Genomic DNA, 19612 nt, shown 5'->3' with positions numbered 1-19612 from the left:
CAAACACAATATGTTTTGATGAGAATGTGGTTGAACAACTGTAAAAATCATACTATGGATATTTAATAATATTCTTTTCATAATTGCAAGGCATGCCAATATGTATATTGATATGCACATGAATACTTATTATAACGTGCCTAACAACACATTATTTAGGCCTACAAACAAGCTGGAATGAACTGAAGAAAAAGGGGGAAAAAACCTTGACACATCAGCATACATGTAGCTAGGCTATTTCACTTGCTGTATAATGCATAAAGACTGGCACTAAAAAACTAAGGTAGGCTACTATACGCATTTCCACTATTCATGATATGCTACGTTTTATTCATTTAATTAGGCTACAGATTGGCCTTCAACTTTTGCTTGGCAGAGAACAAATTAATGAATGAATTTAATTTGTTTGCTTTTATTTTTTGGCCATACCTACATTTATTCAGGAAATTCTCATATTCATATTATTATTTAAATATGTATTATTGTTATGTCATACTAAGTGCGTGTGTGTGCTTAGGACTGAAAGTAGGTCAGGATTTCACGGTTTCACGGAGCAGCACGCTTATGCTGTACTTCATCACATTGGGCGTGACTTTTAGTACTGTAGCCAATCCCCTGTCCCCATTCTATGATGGGCGTGTCATACATTCATTGCCCAGAAGCCGAAGCTAACTCGGATAAACAACTAACTTAGCTTGCCAGCTAGCTAGTTAGCAACTTCTGGTACGTCTTCATTTTATAAGGGATTTCATTTAACATGATTCGGTTTTGGTAACCCTTTAGATGTCTGATTTTTTGAATTTAGTTGACTTTTAACGGCTACCATTTAATTTTTTTATTGTAGTGTTAAATATTATAACAGCAAGTTCGAGTTTGGTTAGCATTAACGTTAGCTATCTGGCTGTGATAATCAACCTAGCTAGCTAACTTTCTGTCGTTGCTAATGACTAAAGGCTAGCTAGCTAGCTAGTGGAGCCAAGCAAAGAACACAAGTTTGTTTATTTATTTTTTGCGGCATTTGCATTGTTGCTCTTTCCAGACATGGCGTCGTTAACGGCGACAGAACAAGCGACATGCCCGGGTGCAATACCAGCAGTAGAATCCATAGTGCCCGCTTGCATGTTTGCACCGGACCAAGGATGTGCCGACGATCCATGCAGCGTAGAGGGCTTTGAAGACGGCGAGTGTCCAAACGGCGAGTCCGCGGATCATTTAGACTTGAGCAGCAAGGTAGGCCTCACTGTAAATTGCACATAGTAACGTTACGTTTTAAGACGTTCCAGACAATCAGCTTTTTGTTTTGATTCGGTAAACGAATGCTGTGCCAATGTGACAATACGAAATCCGTGTTGCATGCAAGCTGCACACAGCGCATTTTGTGCTGGCTGTGCAAAACACCAGAAAGTGACACGTATGTTGCATTACGTATGTAACCCAGCTGGCAGGTTACCCAGACATGGGCCATGTCTACTGTACATGCAACATTTTCATGTATTTGTTTATTGATAAAAGGAGCAGACTGAATTTACAAAACAAAACTCTGTTGACTGATTTGCAGAGCACATCGCCTTAAAACAAAATATAGCTCACTTGTTAGAAGTTGTGACTTCAAGACACTTACAAAATAGACTGCTAATAGATTGCTCTTATTTGACCTCTCCACCTCTTTCTCTCACTTTTCCAGCTGGTCCTAGTGAGTCCAACAGGGCAACAGTATGATTCATTACTACGACATCTGAGGGAGCAGATAGATGAGGGCTGCGGAGAGACAATATTTGTGGTTGGGATGGGCTCAGGTAAGGAGAACTTTTTGAGCACCTTAAGGATTGAGAGCATACACTAGGGTCCACCAAACACCAGGGGGGTGCCCAAATTGACTTGGATGCTGCGCCTAAGCCTTATGATGGCAGGGAAAACCCTGCATGTGTTACGAGTGGGTTAAAAATAAAAGCCTCCGTTGGTAGATTCAGAAGTTAAAGTAAAGTGTGTTATCCTAGAACAACCTCCTCCTCTGCTCTTAGCCCTGATAAGACCATACGACCTTTACTGATGCTGTACTGGCCTGTTTGCTTTCATGTACATATACAGCAGCTGTCGGTGCTTCTATGGTTACCATAATCGGATTGCATGTCTAAAAATATTGTAAAATAGGAAACCTTGTTAATGTCATTACTGAAAATGGTGACAATGATGTCCCATCAACCAAGAGAATGAGATGTACAGTACAGGCCAAAAGTTTGGACACACCTTCTCATTCAATGTGTTTCTTTATTTTCATGACTATTTACATTGTAGATTCTCACTGAAGGCATCAAAACTATGAATGAACACATATGGAATTATGTACTTAACAAAAAAGTGTGAAATAACTGAAAACATGTCTTATATTTTAGATTCCTCAAAGTAGCCACCCTTTGCTTTTTTTGATAACTCTGCAAACCCTTGGTGTTCTCTCAATGAGCTTCATGAGGTAGTCACCTGAAATGGTTTTCACTTCACAGGTGTGCTTTGTCAGGGTTAATTAGTGGAATTGTTTCCCTTATTAATAAAAAAGCAAAGGGTGGCTACTTTGAAGAATCTAAAATATAAGACATGTTTTCAGTTATTTCACACTTTTTTGTACATTTTTAAGTACATAATTCCATATGTTTTCATTCATAGTTTTGATGCCTTCAGTGAGAATCTACAATGTAAATAGTCATGAAAATAAAAAGGAAACGCATTGAATGAGAAAGTGTGTCCAAACTTTTGGCCTGTACTGTATTTATGAAAACATTTAATATAATACAATAATAGCTGAATGAAATCTCTGTTATCATTGACAACAAAGACAGGACAAATATGCACTCAGAGATATAAAATACGAGCTGACAGTTGACCTACATTCTTTTTCTGTATTTTATAAATTCAAATGTCCATAGATTATTTATTTTTTCGACAACAAATTGACAGGCATTCAACTCACGTGACCTTTTGCACTAGGCTACAGAGCGCTATTGACAAGTCAAATAACTGAATGTTCTGTTCTTTAAAAAACAAATACTTAGAACAGTTTACCAGCTAGATTGTTATGTTAGAATCAAACTTCAAAATCAAATGAAAACCAAGGCAGGTTTACTAGCATTATCCATTCACAGCTGACCCTAGGAAATATGGATAATATAGCTTGCTGCTGAAACAAACCCACATTGTATTTACACGTTGACAAATTTCAGGCAATGTAAGATATTGTTTTGCACCTGTATAAGTAGTTGGGGAAAGTAGTTTTTTTAGTGTATTTAGGAAAAAGCTAAGCCACTATTGTGAGCTATGACTTCTCTCAGCTGTGTGCCGGTGAGTCCTCCCAGTGAACTAACCCCATTTCCACCTTTATTTATAAAGCACTTTAAAAACAACATGGTTGACCAAAGTGCTGAACACAATCTAAAATAAGCAATAACATATAGTAGTGGCACAATAGAACAATAAAATAATAATACAAAAAATTAAAAAAAGAAAAACAACCTAAAAAAAAAATGTTTGCCTCATAGTTTTCATTCTGGAACCCTTCAGCCCCACATACAACCACGAGGGCTTTTGTTGGCAACCAGGGTTATTTGTTTGCCTGTAACAGCATCAGGTGTGACCCACGCGGCCAGTCTGTGGGTCAAAGCGCATGTATGAAAGGGTGACATTTTTTTCCCCTAGTCAGCAAACGGGCTGTCAATAGTTCAGCAGTCAATGTCTGTCTGACTGCCTAGCTGTCTGGCCCACTGACCTGACTGGTTTGTTGCTGTTTCTCCATCTGGAATAACTTAGGTTTTGTGTCCAGGGTGTTTGTGGTGTTTAGATTACATTTGCTTAAAAAAAGATATATCCTTATGTAGTAACTTATGACAATCTGCTCTTCTTGGATTGCGACCGAAGCTAACTGGTTATGATCGAGTCATTTTGGCAGGTGGTGTTGTCCCAGTTTATGAGGTTTTCTCATCTGTACACCACACCCACTCTCACCTGTCCTATAAACCACCTGTTTATTTACTCTCTGTGCTACAAAGTATGCATCCAACTTGGTGTTTGTCCTCCTGGCCACCACCCTGTCATATAGGAAGCCACTTTACAAACATTACCACGGTGAGGCCTAACATTAGCCTTGACATTTGCCAAACATTCTTTCTCCAAGGCACTCTTGATACAAGCTTACATTAAACAGCAGATCATTCTCTCAGCGTGACTCTCTTTTCTTCCTCCCTTGGTCCCTCTTTCACCCTCCTCCTTTATCTACCCCATCCGCTTTCTCCTCTCTGCTAAGATGGGGGTGACTACGGTCTGGATGACAAAGACATGGAAGCGTCGGTCGCCACGGTGCGGTCGCTGTGCGAACAGATAGAGGCTGACCTGATCTTGCTGAGGGAGCGGACAGACACTGGCGGAAAGATTCAGGACTACCTCATCCGCCGGCGTGTGGGCGAGCAGGATTTCCTGGAAGTCAGGTGAAAAAAAAAAAATTAAGAGAGTCATTAGACGGACAATAAACAAAGTACGTGCTTAGTTCAATAATTTGCAGGCAGAGAGAGGATGTGCACAGACTAATATAACAACGTATAGTTCTCTGTACGGATACTTGTAGTTCTCACTCTTCATATTCTCCTTTTTTTTATCTTGTCTCCAGAGTGGCGGTGGTAGGGAATGTGGACGCGGGGAAGAGCACTCTGCTGGGGGTTTTGACCCATGGTGAGCTGGACAATGGCAGAGGCTTTGCTCGCCAGAAGCTCTTTAGACACAAACATGAAATGGAGAGTGGCAGGACCAGCAGTGTGGGCAATGATATCCTGGGTTTTGACCAGGAGGGACAGGTGAGCTTCTGCCAATGCTCAGGACTTACTGTGTGAGCAATGGATGGCCATGGCAAGTGCAAAATGAAGAAAGTGATAGCCCCTATCCTAAGTCTCCGTTTGGATTAAATACCATATATTTAAATAAAAAAAAAAAAAAAAAAAGTGCTTGGAGAGAGGCCATGTTTTGACTGTAAAATCTTACTTATTGTTATTACTACTTAATAAGCTAGCTTTATTGATTCCTCAAAGTGTGATACAATTGTGAGATGTGATACCATTGCAAACAAAAGATGCATCATTAGACTGCACAATTGTTTGGTTGCATGAGACCAACACATAGATGTAAGTAAAGCCTCTCACAATGCACAGTACAGACATGTTGATGGTTTGTTAAGGGGAAAGAGGGACTTTCTTTACGCTGCCAATCCAGGCTAACGGCCAATTGTCAGATAGCATTTGTCTTGCGGAAATATCCTGAAACTTGAAATCCAACAGCAGCAAACATGTTAATATAGATTTTCCATTCAGATTAGATACCAGTACAGTGTAAAGAAATGTAACTTTTAAAAAGTTGTGTTAGGCACTCTGGATCAGAGATTTTTTTTTCTCTCTTTTGGGGGTTTTATTCTACTCTTTAATTTCTTTGACACACTGAGTAGATCATCTTCTATTCTCTGTGTCTGCTCCTTTTAGGTGGTGAACAAGCCAGACAGCCACGGTGGCAGCCTAGACTGGACCAAGATCTGTGAGAAATCCTCAAAAGTGATCACCTTTATTGACCTGGCTGGCCATGAGAAGTACCTCAAGACCACTGTGTTCGGCATGACGGGACACCTGCCGGATTTCTGCATGCTCATGGTGAGAGAGGGTAGAGGTGTGTGTGTGTGTGTGTGCGTGTGTGTGTGTATATGTGTGTGCGCGCGTATGTGTGCGTATATGTGCGTGTGTGCGCCTTGTTGTTGAATCCTTGGTCATTTGTTAATTTTCAGTTTCTCAAATGTCCTAGGCCAGTGGTTCTCAAACTTTTTTTCAATATTGTACCCCTCTTTGAATTTTTTATTTTTTTTTTAAGCGAAGGACCCTCTGACCAGCGCAAAACATTTTGATAGAAAAAAAAAGTCTATATAAGGAGGTACAATACAGCGCTGGCAGTGACACATTCTAATGTTTCGAATCCATCACTAAATTCATTCATTATTATAGTATAATTGTTTCAGGAATTATTAAATTAGCATTTTGCAAACATCTCACAGACCCCCTCCACTACCCCCTAGGGGTACACATACCCCCATTTGAGAAACACTGTCCTGGGCAACCTAAAACCGATTTTTCAAGAAAATCCGGTAACACTTTACTTGAAGGTATCTACATAAGAGTGACATGACCGGTCATGTGTTCATGACCGTGTCATGTCACTCTTATGTAGATACCTTGAACCCTTGACACATGAACCCTATCTCTAACCCTAACCAAAACCGAATGACACTTACTAAAAGAAGCGTTATGTCATAAACGTTTGACTGGTTTATAATGTTTACGACACGTTCATGACAGTGTCATGTCACTCTTATGTAGATAACCTTCAAGTAAAGTGTAACCGAAAATCCTCTTCCGTTTCCCTGTTCCCCGTCTCTCCTGTCTCAGGTCGGCAGTAACGCTGGCATCGTTGGCATGACCAAAGAGCATCTGGGTCTGGCTCTGGCCCTAAATGTGCCAGTGTTTGTAGTGGTTACTAAGATAGACATGTGTCCGGCCAACATCCTGCAAGGTAAAGAGACGTACCAATGTAATGCATATTGAACTCCTAGACCTATTCGTGTTAGATCCCAAAAGAAGCTGTATATCTTTTTAATAACTCGCATCACATCTCTGCAATGCTTCTGTCAAAGTAAGATACGTTACTGTTGAAGTTCCAAAGTGTTGAGACTGCGGTAAAAAGTCAGTTAGTATTAGTGGGATTCATTTCTTGCATGGTAAGTGCAACACAATTTATGTTCCCACAGCAGTAATTACATCAATACAACAACACAGCCACGCTATTTTACTAATCATTCTGTTGTTAAAAAACTGTGTATAGACACTCATTCATTCTAAAAACTACTTGGCTCTGCTTTAATGATGTTAAGGTAGTGTGTATGAAGCTCAACACATTAACAGTACATTAACAAAGCAAATGGGAGCAGGTAAGAAAACAGGGAGTCTTTTTTAATTAAAATTAGATTAAATATGTAAAATAAGTTAGAAATAAAATGGTTATCTCTAATGAAGGCTTACTCTTTATGGCAGTTTGAGTATGTACTCCATCTGCTTGTGAAGCATTTTACTGCTCAATATTTTTTTGCTGTCCGTTCAGTTCCCAGACGTTGTGACAGCTTTTATGCGGTTTTGTCTATGTGTGTGTATCTGCAGAGACGCTAAAATTATTGCAGAGGTTATTAAAGTCCCAAGGCTGCAGGAAAATCCCCGTGCTGGTCCAGAACAAGGATGATGTCATCGTCACAGCCTCCAACTTCAGCTCTGAGAGGTGAGGAGGGCAGAGGGATGACGGGAGATAAATGAAAAAAACTGACTGACAGACAAGCAAAAAGAAAGGCAGGAAGATGATGTGACAGAAAGCAACAAAGAAATGCTTTGTGTAATTCTTTATTTAAACAGGTAGTCAAAAACAAGATGGTTTAAGCTTACAACCACATAATTCTTTTGTACCAAGGAACAGCCATAGCAGATTTTTGTGATCCTGGTTTGTGCCATTCTCTTAATTATTGACTTTGCTCATAGAAAATACAAAAACTGAAATGAAAAGGTGGGTCTTGTGACCGGGTTGGATCAGTGTTAGAGCAGGCACACATATACTGAGAGGTTTATGCCTCGGCGCAGAGGTCCAGGGTTGGAATCCGACCTGTGACGATTTCCTGCATGTCTTTTCTCTCTCTCTCTCCTTTCTCACCTACCTGTCCTGTCAAATTAAAGGCAGAAAAGCCCAGAAAATAATTTAACAAAAAAACAAACAGGTAGTCTCATTAGGATAGGATTGATACCTGTGTACTAGAATAAACATAGTTTGGACTGACACAGAAGATTCTCACTCGCATGCACACCAGTAACATTAGTTTCACATTAAGAAAAGCAATTACAAGTGGAATTGAGAGTATAGTCTTTTAAAATCATCCAGTGAAATCTGAAATGAGAGATTCTGGTTTCAACGTTTGTTTTTGCAGCTCATTCCATTTGTGAGGAGCAAACCAGCTCTTCCAAGTCATTATCATCAACAGTCACACTTTCCTCTTCTTACGCCCTCCCTCTCTGCAGGATGTGTCCAATTTTTCAAATCTCAAATGTGACGGGGGAGAACATGGATCTGCTGAAGATGTTCCTCAACCTCCTCTCTTCTCGGACCAACTTCAACAACGACGAGCCAGCCGAGTTCCAAATAGACGACACATACTCTGTACCGGTACAAAATAAAACACACACTCAGCTATATACTCCCCAGAATCGCTCAGACACTCTTGTTTTTTTTTTTTGGATCCTCACTTTTCTTTTCAAAACATGAAAGGGGTTACCAACGTGGAGCAGCTAGACCAAACAAAATGCTTGGCAGTGCTCCAAATGTTAAAGTCAAGCCCTGAGGGGAGACAGCAGCAGTCTGAGAGTCTCTGCTGTTGCAGGTTACTACTAATGCAAAAGCCAATGTGTCTCTCAGCAGCGTTGTCATGTAAGAAATGCTTTTTGAGTGCCACTCATTGTTAAAAACCTGTATGTTAATGTGATTTGCAATAAGAGGCAGTAGATTGATTTGCACAGCGAAGCGGTCACTGCTTTTAACAACCGAGCCGAATATAACAACAAGCAAATCCCGCTTTCATTTGACAGTATTAACGGCTTAACAGCTTTCGCTTAAGCAACAGTTGGAGAAAAAAACCTTTGACATAGTGGTGAAAATAGACTACGTAGAGTACTACTTTCTGGATATTAAAAAACATATTGTGCATGCTGTGTGAAAATTCTTGATAAGGTGTGAAGTATCATAAGTTTTAAGTGTTTACATTTACACTTTTAAAGGAATACGCCATGTTCAAATAGGGTTATTCACTGTCTCCTCTATATTTATATAGGTGGGCAAACACATTTTTGTCTCAGTGAATGCATTGTCTTAGTCTGGCAGCGCCGCAGCTAGCTTAGCTAAGTGTAGTCAATGGAATCCTTTGCTGGTTAGCATGTTGTGAGTAAAAGTGAGCCAACAATAAAACAACCTGATTACTTCTTATGGTTCTATTCGCGAGGACAAATAGCAATGCAGATTAAGACTAGATGATTTCCTAGGCAGATATTGATATTGACTTGGGACTATATTGGGTGGAAGTAGCCTACAGCTGAAGCACTACTACTTGGCGCAGAGATATCACACAGCAACTCTGTGAGTACAGGTCTAATATGGGTTGATCTATCCCGTAAAATAACCATGCGTCATGTTTACAGTAATCACTTACTCTGTGGACAGCTGTTTATTGGGCGTTTTTGCCTTTATCGCACCGGATAAAAAAGTCGAGGACTGCAGGATTGATCGTCGGTAGCTGTGACACAACGTACTGCGGGCACGCTCATCTTGATCTGACACGTTGAGCCTGGTCATCAACGGCAGTACCTTGTCCCACTCACCACAGCACAGACACTCTATTTCATTCGGCATAGGTTGGCATATTCCCCATCACTCACACCTCCAGTTGGTGTCGGCTCTCATCCTCACATCCTCGGGCTGTTGAGCGATCGCAACCTCCTCCTCCTGTTGGTCTATTTCCAAAGCACGCAGCTCCTCTTCTGAAAACTCTTGACTGTCTGAGAAGTCATCCTCTTCATCTCTCACAAAATCCGCCATGTTCTTCGCCATCCACTGTCTACTGTAGGAAAAATAGCCAGCTAATATTCACGCCGGTATGTTGACGGAAGTTGGGGGGGTTTCAGGTGCTGCGTGATCTCTGCGCCCATGTAGCAGTGCTTCGGCTGTGCTTCCACCCAACATAGTCCCAAGTCAATATCTGCCTAGGAAATTGTCTAGTCTTAATCTGCATTGCTATTTGTACTCGTGAATACGCAGGCTGCATTAAGTAATTAGGTTGTTTTTTTGTTGTTGGCTAACTTTTAATCACGACATGCTAACCGGCAACAAAGGATTCCATTGAGGATGCTAAGCTAAGCTAGCGCCGCCGCTGCTGGACTATGACTAAGACTGTCTCTACAGATGTATGTGATTGTTGATTGTCTCTTGGCAGGGGGTGGGCACCGTAGTTTCAGGAACTACGTTACGTGGAATGATACGCCTCAACGACACACTGCTCTTAGGCCCAGACCCGCTGGGCACCTTCATCCCCATAGCAGTCAAATCCATCCACCGCAAGAGGATGCCTGTCAAAGAGGTTCGCGGTGGACAGACGGCATCGTTTGCACTCAAAAAGGTTTGTGGGAGAACAATGTGCCGGAATAACTGCTATCATAGAACATCGGAATGTTTTTTTTTTTTTTTTTTTTTTAAACCTTATTGCAAAAACAACCGGATGTAAAGTTAGGTTGTTAAATTCTCCTGAAAAGGATAACTGTTCTAAAACCTTTGGATATGATATGCATATGAATTATTTTCCCAGCTTTATAGTAAGTTTTATAATGCATGCAAATCCTGCAACTTGTGGGTTTAGGTTGTTTGTCTCTAATTCTAGTTTGGCTTCATCACTTCCCCAATTAATTTTTCACATCTATTTCTGCTGTATTTGGTTTTTTTTTGTGTGTGTGTTGTTTTTTTATGTCTCAGATCAAACGTTCATATATAAGGAAAGGCATGGTGATGGTTTCCCCAAAGTTGATGCCACAGGCCACCTGGGAGTTTGAGGCGGAGATTTTGGTGCTGCATCACCCCACCACGATATCCCCAAGATACCAGGCCATGGGTTAGTGTCAACACACTTCAATCCCTTTCACACTGCCGTGCACCGGTTCACGGAACTTCTGTAGGTCTTTGGTTTGCCCGATCTGTTTTTGGATGCAGTTGCACTTGGATTTTATGAGGTCTCACTTTATCCAAACACCATATGGTCACCCTGAAACATTCCTTCCAAGACTGAGTCTCTCTCTCTCTCTCTCTCTCTCTCTCTCTCTCTCTCTCTCTCTCTCTCTCTCTCTCTCACCCACCAGTCCACTGTGGCAGCATCAGGCAGACCGCCACCATCCTGACCATGAACAAAGACTGTCTGCGGACAGGGGACAAGGCCACAGTCCACTTCCGCTTCATTAAGACTCCCGAGTACCTGCACTGTGACCACAAACTGGTGTTCAGGGAAGGACGCACCAAAGCTGTGGGCACCATCACCAAGGTACTGAAGCGTCAGTGTAGATGTGGGTATGTCGGCATTACAAGGCTGCGTTCAGACAAGCTGCGTCGGACGTCCGACGGTGCGGCAAAAACGCAGGTCTTTCCATTCATTTTCAACGGGGGTTGTGCGTTTAGGCTGCGGCGCGGGTTTGCCGTACGCTGGAAATCCAGAGTTTTCACGCGAGCACAATTTGAATTTGCTCAGCGAGTCACTCTGGCAATGAGTAATGATGCTCATTAACTATGGCTTTGGAGCCGAGCTGCACCAATCACATCGGTGTATCTGATATAGGCGGGCCAGAGGCGAGCTAAACAGATGACGACTGCGCTGCGACGTCGAAGTCCGGAATCAGTCAGTAAACATTGGTCGCAGTGTTATCCAATTGCGTGCAGTGATATTTTCAAATGCATGCTTGGTGCCGCCCCTCGAGTTGGGCCATTTTCATTACTCATAGCCAGACCCCTTAATCTTTTGGATTCGGGTCTGGATTTCTGGGCTAGGTTTGCTGCAGGGGGGGACACGCAAAAAAGCCTGCGGTGAAAAGTTGAGACCGACTCAACTTATGGAGAAACGCAACCCCACGTCACGCTGCGGTGGCCAATCATGTAACTGGCGATCAGGGTTGTCGGTGTGTTTTGAGCTATGGTTTGAGGCGGTGTGACAATCCTGTACAGTAAACGTGAAACATCACTGCCTTTATCGCTGCCACATGCACGTTTTAAAATACTATGATAAAAAACAAAACACAAGCACTGAACTGCCCGGGAGCGTGTGTAATAGCTGAATGTCTCGCTCGTCTCTTTTCTTTCTCTCTTTCCCCGTGAAATAAAGCTGCCAAGTGCAGTCGGAAATGTCGAGATCTGTAAATGTGACGGAAAACAATAATTGGGAAATATAAAGTCTACTTGTGCTACTTTGGAGGGGTTAAATAACATAACAGGACGCCACACAAGTGGACCATTTCAGTGACGCTCCCACCGCCGCGCCACCCTGCGGCAAATCACCTGATCGCTTCTTTTGGTCTGAATGCAGCTTTAGTGAGTCGTCTAAATGAACAATCCCTGATTAATTCAGGTCAATTGACGCCGGCTGTTCTTGTGATTTCAGCTTCTCCAAGCAGTGAACACCCAGGCAGCGAAGGCCCAGCAGGCCAAGATGCAGGCCAGTAAGAAGACTTTTAAAGAGGGCACGGCAGCCAATGAAGAGGCTGGATCAACAGCACGACCGCCCAGTCCTAACACAGCACAGCTACCAGTGAGTCAACCCACGCTCAGTCAACCTTTTATAATGTGTAATGTTTTAAGGTAAACAGGTGGGACATTCCCTTGGTTATAACACGTTTTTTTGCATCCATTTTTGCGATTAAAGTATGTGATGTAAACATGTTACATCCATGGGCAGAGTTGGCCTTATGCATTGCTGTTTTTTTAAGGATCCTTGCACCTAAAAAGATCCATTCTCAATACAGAACTAGTCAATCTTTTGTTTGTTGCTTTTTCCAATCCAATCGTCAACATCATAACAATTACCCTTGATTCAGGGTAGTATCATTGATTACTAAAATATTTAGTTTGCTCCGAGTTCCCATGAAAAAGATTGATTTGATGAAGCTATATTTCTTCTCCTGATTTCCCAAGCACTTTTGTGGACGTAAACTGAAGGTGCTCAATAGCCCTATTAACTTACATTGTGTAGCTTGTTTCGCCACTGCCGTTTAAAGTGATGGTTCGGAGTAATTCACCCTAGGGTGCTTTGCACCATGACCTCGAGCCAAACACCCACCCAGAAGCTTTTTTCACCTGGGTCTAACATTGGGAGAGTTAACGTAGAGTAGCAGTTATCAGCTGAATATTAGCGTGAGGGGGTATCGGACCCACGTTTGTATCTCGTAAATTCCCCTATAATGCCGAAATGATACCAAACGTGTACAATTAGTACAAATAGGTTATGCACCCCAAAACGCATGGATTGGAAAGTTTGTAGGTACATACCAGAAGTTTATGTAAATAACACTTGCCTGCTGGCTTCGCTCTCTGCTGTTGTTGCTGCACGTAAGACGAGTGCTTAGGGCAGTCTACAAATTACAACACCCCAAAGAGATGCAACAAAAATATTTATTAATTTAACTTTTTTTTTTAAAGTAAGTGCTGTAGTATAACTAGCAGGATACAAGTAATAATTGAGGTAAGTTTGGAGACATTACCTTATTTAATCATTGAATTAATAAATATTTTTGTTGTAACTCTTTCGGTGTAGTAATTTGTAGACGGGCCCTAAGCACTCGCCTAACTGCAGGTAGCAGCAACAGCAACAGAGAGCTGAGGAGAGCAGGCAAGTGTTCATAAACTTCTGGGTACTTACAAAACTTTCCAATCCATCGTTTTATGAGTGCATAACCTATTTGTACTACTTGTAGACGTTGGTATCATTTCGGCCATTATTAGTGGGGTAACGTACAAGATACAAACGTGGGTCCATTAGCCCCTGCGCTAAGCTATTCAGCTGATAACGCTACTCTAGCTAACTCTCCCAATGTTAGACCCAGGTGAAATAAGCTTCTGGGTGGGTGTTTGGCTCAAGGTCATGGTGCAAAGGACCCTAGGGTGAATTACTCCGAACCATCACTTTAATACTGGACCAATGTCAAAGATTGTTGTTCCCATCAGTCACTTCGACACAAAAACATAGGAAAAAAATACAACAACAAGGTTACCCTTTAATAACCTCTTAAAAATAAATAATAATTCAAAACTGTTTTGTAATGCTGCTCCAATTTGAATTTTATTTTAATATTTTAAAATATTCAAAATCGGCATGAAATGCTACTGGTTTCCTTTTCTTGCTGCTTTTGAGTCTTTACATTTGCGAGTTGATTTTCTCTTTCCCTGTCCCCTCTCTTACTGCTCTCACCTTTCATTGGCCTTCTTACCTGCCCATCATATCTTGCTTTCATCTCCCCGAACGGTTCCACCTGTCCCCTTCATCATACTCTTTCATTTACACACCGCCTTTGATCCTCGCCCCTCCTCTCTGCCTTTTCTGCCCTACGTGCTCTTTCCGTGAACTTTAACACTTTACTTTTTCTGCTGCCACCCCCCTTTGCTTTCCCTCTCTCCCTGTCTTGGCATGCTGCGTCAGACAGTGGCAGAGGAGGAGGCGTTGTGTAAAGATGGCAACAAAGAGAACAAGGTAAAGACCTTTCTGCCGTCCTTGTCTTCTGAAGCTTGGATGTTGTTTTGTTGTTGGTTTCTTCACTTTCTAAACTTTCCAAACTAGTGTTTTCTAAGCATGCATAATTCAGCGCAGATCATAGTTTCACAGAGTAAGTAAGTCAGTAACACTTTATTTATATGGCACTTTTGAAAACGCGCAGTTACAAAGTGCTTCACACACACACACACACACACACACACACACATTCAATTTAAAAATGCAGCATAAAAGGGGTGCAGCCCATTACGCAAAGTAAAGTATAAAGGTGGGGTTTTAAAAGATGCTTCAAACAATCCAGAGATTCAGCAGACCTGACAGACAGAGGGAGAAGATTCCAGAGGGTTGGAGCTAAAATGGCACATGCACGATCACCTTTGGTCTTGTAGTTGGAGCGAGGGAATGGATGAAAGACCGAGGTTCGAGGATCTGAGTGGGCGTCTAGTGGTGGAGTGAGGAACAAGGAGCTGAGAAATGTAGCAGGGGAAAAGGTCATGCAATGCTGGAAAAACCAAGAGCTTGTACTGTGTTATGCCTCCCTTTTTTTTTTTTTTGTTTATTAAAAAAATTATAAAAAAAGAATTTTTTTTTTTTTTTTTTTATTTTTTTTTTTTTTTTTGTTGTTATTTTTTATTAATAAAAATAAAAATAAATTTAATAAATAATAAATTTTTTTAATTTATTAAAAAAAAAAAAAAAAATATAAAGTTTTTTTTTTTTTTTTTTTTTGAGAGGGGGGCCACCCAACTGATATTAAGACCCCCACCTGCTAATGTCAGATGAAATGATTACGCATTTATCGAATATAACAATAAGCAGAGGAGCTACATCTACAGAAAAAAAAAGCTGTATATTTAATGAATTTACCACCTCCACTTAAAATGTTGTGGGGAATAGGCATGGGCCGGTTACCGGTTTCAATGTATACCGCGGTTTGAAAAAGTCTGAATCTTATACCGGCCCATGCCTAGTGGGGAAATCCACGAACCGCTGTGACTTACCTGTTTTCATTTTATTCCTTCCCCCAGGACAAACTTTAACCACGTCTTTACCCTCTTAACCTTTTCAAGTTCAAAGCACGAGTGAGAAATGCATTCCTGTTTATCTCATAGTGCTCATATTATTTACTTTATTGTGTTATATTTCTGTTTTTGTTCACGTTATAGGTTTACAAAGTGAAAAAGCCCAAAGTCCACCCCAAAGGGACTTACCTTCTCCAACAGAAAACACTGTTCACAAACTGCTCCAAACAGCTCTATTGTAGTCCAGCCTTTACTTCCGTGACGGCGTGCGTCACTTTGTAACACATGTTATAATGCTCGCCTAGCTGCTAGCGTGGCACGCCCTCATACTCTGCTTCTGACTGGCTAGTAGTCCTTACCTAGCTACTGCACATGTGCGACTCCCAACAAAGATGGAACAGAAGTGTGATGCCTCACTCTGTAGCTAAAACGGAGAGCTCAACACACAGGGTGAAAAGAGCAGCTGTTGCAATGTGCAGTACAACAAATATATGGTGTGTTTTGAAATGTAAATAATGTAAGGTAAACCTATTCTGATATAATAATAATAATAATAATAATAATAATAATAATAATAAATAATAATATATAACTTCTAAATAAAATTATGAACCTGAAAATGAGCACAATATGAGCACTTTAACATCTGAACTGTTCTTTAACGGCTTTTTCTCAGTTAATTTCTGACCCGCATTTCATGCAACAGCTGGCTCACTGTGGCGTTCCTGTCTGTCTGCAGCTCAAGTCGGGAAGCGGAGGACGCAGGAGAGGCGGTCAGAGACATCGAGGGAAAGGCCTGAGCGCTGAAACAATCTCCACAGCCGTGCCCGCAGGAGCGGCCGGCACAGCCTAATAAACCCATCCCATCTCATCTCTTTGTGCAGGGAGGGAAAGTGGCTGCATGGCTCTCCGGTTGGTTGCGTACTGAATGCACATGTTTCTTTAGTACGAAATGACAATTTTCATCATGAAAGAGTGAATTATTTTCCACATCAAGTCCATTTAAAAGCTTTATTGGTGTAATTAGTTGATGGGCTGGTGAAGATGATAATGAGTTTTTATTTAGTTTGAGTTCATTGCAGTTAGATTTCATTATATAACCCTTTCTATTTTACTGCAGACGTTCTGGGGGGTGTTCCAACTTGTTTGTAGTTCATCAGAACTTTTCGCTTATGGCATTAACTGTTTTCCTCAGCCAGCAGAGGCGTCAGTCACTTTCCCTGCCTGAACGTTCTCCACACTCTTCTTTTTGACACTTTACATATGTTCTTTTCCTTTTTCGTCATCATCTCGTGTTCACCTCCACCTAACTTTTCAAGAACGCACCTTTTTTTTCCGGACGGCACCAGGGTTGGCGTCTACGTACTGCCACGTCAGTCACACTAGGAAGTAGACTGTGTTGAGTAGTTGGAAAAACTGCATTTATTTTTTTCTTATACAAAGCTCCGCCCCATTGGCAATTTGAATTCACATTGGGAATTGACTGAACTGAAATGGAATTGATGCCAACCTTAGGTGTATTCATGTCTGTGACATAAAGCAAACACTTTGCTACGGGGCAGAAAACAAAATCACATGAGCTGGATGCTCGTTAACCTTCATGTTGTCTTTGGGTCAAATTTGACCTGTTTTTAACGTTTCTGTAGCAGAAATTTTGATTTCTTTCAACCAAACGGATGGTTCCATGAAACGCTAAGGATCAGTTCACTACTTTTGGGTGTTTTATTAAATTTTATAGCATTATTCTGACTAAACTTTGACAGTCTGTGATTATCCATCAACATCCTCTGATCTTAAATATTAGTCAAATAATTCATACTTTCTGAACTCAAAAGTTAGATATAATTGTATAGGCTATAAAAGGTTTAGTGACCAATTCCAATAATAGTGGTTATAAAAGGGGAAAAAGTGCCAAAAACGTCGAACAATGCTACAAAAACGTTAAACAAAAACGTTAAAAAAAAAGAGCAAAATAAGTGACAAAAACATCAAAGATGTAAAAAAAATAATAATTAATTTCAATTTTGACCCGGAAGGACAGCACAAGGGTTAGAGTGTGTAGTTTTATGTCGGTTCACCCCGCTGTTCTGTTGGGTTGGTAGCTAAAATTGTCCTCTGGAACTCAACCGTCTGAAGATTTGCTTTCCTTGCGTAACAGTGGTAAACGGTTTGGTGAAATTTTGTTGCCATGCGACAGAAAAGTTATTGTCCTATCCTGGACCACTGGATACTACACTGTTCACAAGCCATCGGCTGTCATAGCGTTATGTCACATCTTGTCGATAAAGAGCAAAAAGTCTCTTGTCCATTTGATCTTCCCTAGCATACATTTGATCTTACCATAGAAAGGTCATTTTATCATTGTTGAGCCGCTGTTTGAACCAATGTTGCAGTTCATGCTAAGAGAGAAGCCCGACATGCCCTTGGCTCCCCCCCCCAAAAGTAATGTCAACCGTCATAGTGGCTTTGTCATGTGTTAAGTTGGCGCAAGTCATTGTGAAGTCATCTACTCAGTTTGCTGGGATATACCTTCCATTTTGATGCAGTCTGATACCCAAAAATCCAGAAGTTGATTCTCCCAAGCACAACAATTATTCATTCTGCAGCGGTGTGTCACACCTTAAATGTAAAAAAAAATAAAAAATAAAAAAAAATATATAAAGGAAGCCAAGTAAGAACATATTAAAAATGTACTAAACATGTTACTGTGACTTTGAGTGTCTGCACATCACTTCTTTGTACTCGTATGAATCAGAATGTGGCCGCAAAACAAATAATTTCAAGTTTCAAGGGTCAAATCCACAAATGTGTGTCAGACAGGAAGTCAATGTTTTCATGTGATCTGAGAAAATGAACATATTTTATGATTCGGTTTTTACTCTACAGTAGTCTTACCAGCCAAATTAACCATGGGACAGAAACAGTGTGATATTTTTTTGTGACTGGTCTAAACACAGCAGCCGATAGTGTCCCTAGTTCCAAGTCATCAACGGACCGCTACAACATTTTTGTCTGTATCCCGCTGGTTTTATCAAGTTGTTCGAATGGTCCTCTTCCCAGTTTTAAATTAACGAAATAGTCTTATCGGGTGTCACAGTTTGAGGTATTTTATTTTTTTTTTTTCTTCTTCCAATGCCCCAATGTTCATATACAGTACATACTATGATTTCATGCTGGTCAGTCTGCTCTGAGAGTCTTTTGGGCCACTGAATTACCCATTTTATAAAGATCACAACCAAACTGAACTGCCAGAATCTTAGACCTTACCAATTTCATTTTGAAGGGACACGTGTCTATTGTATGTACAAAAAATACAATGTTGTGAAGAAGAACCAAGGATTAAAAAAAAAAAAAAAAAGCCATTTAAATGAAGTGGTGCCAGTTTGTTTTGTAAAAAAACTGACATGCATAACACCATTTATGTTTAAGGCATTCATGTAACGCTGTATGAAAGATGATTGCGAATCAAGTCGGACCACATTGAGCTGAAATGAGGCTGTTAGTGAAATGTAGCTCTGTTTTCCAGATAACATAATTGCTTTGGATGTTTACAAGCCATCATTACCCAACTAGCGTTCCACATTAGCTTGTAGGTGCCGTTTGACCCCCATTTGTGGTATTGCTGGATGTTTACAACATTAAATTCAGACTAAATCTGAATTGACGTGATCAACAGGAAATGTGCGGTTCAAAGACATTATTATTAACATTTGTTTATGCAAAAGAAATGAGTTGCTGGCTGGAAGATCTGCTTTTTCATTGCCATGCAAATTTTAAAACTACTCCAATACCTTTTTATATTATTATCTTTCTTTTTTTGTTGCATTTTTGCCCACAGTATATGGGATAGCAGTGAATATAGAGATAGACAGGGGCATGACATGATACTAACATCCAGCTGGAATCAAACTAGGAACGTGTTAATGAAATTACTAAATCATGTAAAAGAAGATTCTCGTAGTAGCAAAACACAAAAAAAGTATCGCAGCCTTTTGCGGTTCTTCACAGCTGTATCGATACATTTAGCATCTTGCAGCTCATTGTGTGAGTTTTCAGGCCTATAGGCTGTGTTCACACTTAACATCTTTTTTTTTTTAAGCTGCCAGCGTCTGTTTTACATTATAATCCTATGGAGTAAACAGTGTTTTCAAAGAAGTCGGGAGCGCTTTTTTAAACGCCACCGCTGACTTTTTTTCTCTAT

The 19612-nt window shown here is 40.7% G+C and overlaps 1 protein-coding gene across 2 annotated transcripts; it reads left to right on the top strand.

Moving 5' to 3' along the window:
* The first annotated feature begins 596 nt into the window (after nt 1–596).
* gtpbp1l (GTP binding protein 1, like) lies at nt 597–18769 on the top strand. 2 transcript variants are annotated; one of them, XM_039794132.1, is made up of 15 exons: nt 597–723; nt 1040–1230; nt 1685–1796; nt 4292–4472; nt 4652–4835; nt 5511–5675; nt 6462–6585; nt 7227–7341; nt 8127–8271; nt 10088–10270; nt 10621–10756; nt 11001–11179; nt 12287–12433; nt 14318–14368; nt 16151–18769. In XM_039794132.1, exons 2-15 carry the CDS (start codon nt 1042–1044, stop codon nt 16262–16264), a joined length of 2025 nt encoding a protein of 674 aa, XP_039650066.1. In that variant the 5' UTR covers nt 597–723; nt 1040–1041; the 3' UTR covers nt 16265–18769. The 2 variants fall into 2 exon arrangements, with proteins under 2 accessions (XP_039650066.1, XP_039650075.1); XM_039794141.1 differs by lacking the exon at nt 14318–14368.
* The last annotated feature ends 843 nt before the right edge of the window (nt 18770–19612 follow it).

This window comes from Perca fluviatilis, chromosome 1 (genome assembly GCF_010015445.1).
Source record: "Perca fluviatilis chromosome 1, GENO_Pfluv_1.0, whole genome shotgun sequence".
Taxonomy (NCBI): Eukaryota; Metazoa; Chordata; class Actinopteri; order Perciformes; family Percidae; genus Perca; species Perca fluviatilis.
The sequence above is the reverse complement of the archived record's forward strand: the minus strand, read 5'-3'. Positions and strand labels throughout refer to the sequence as shown.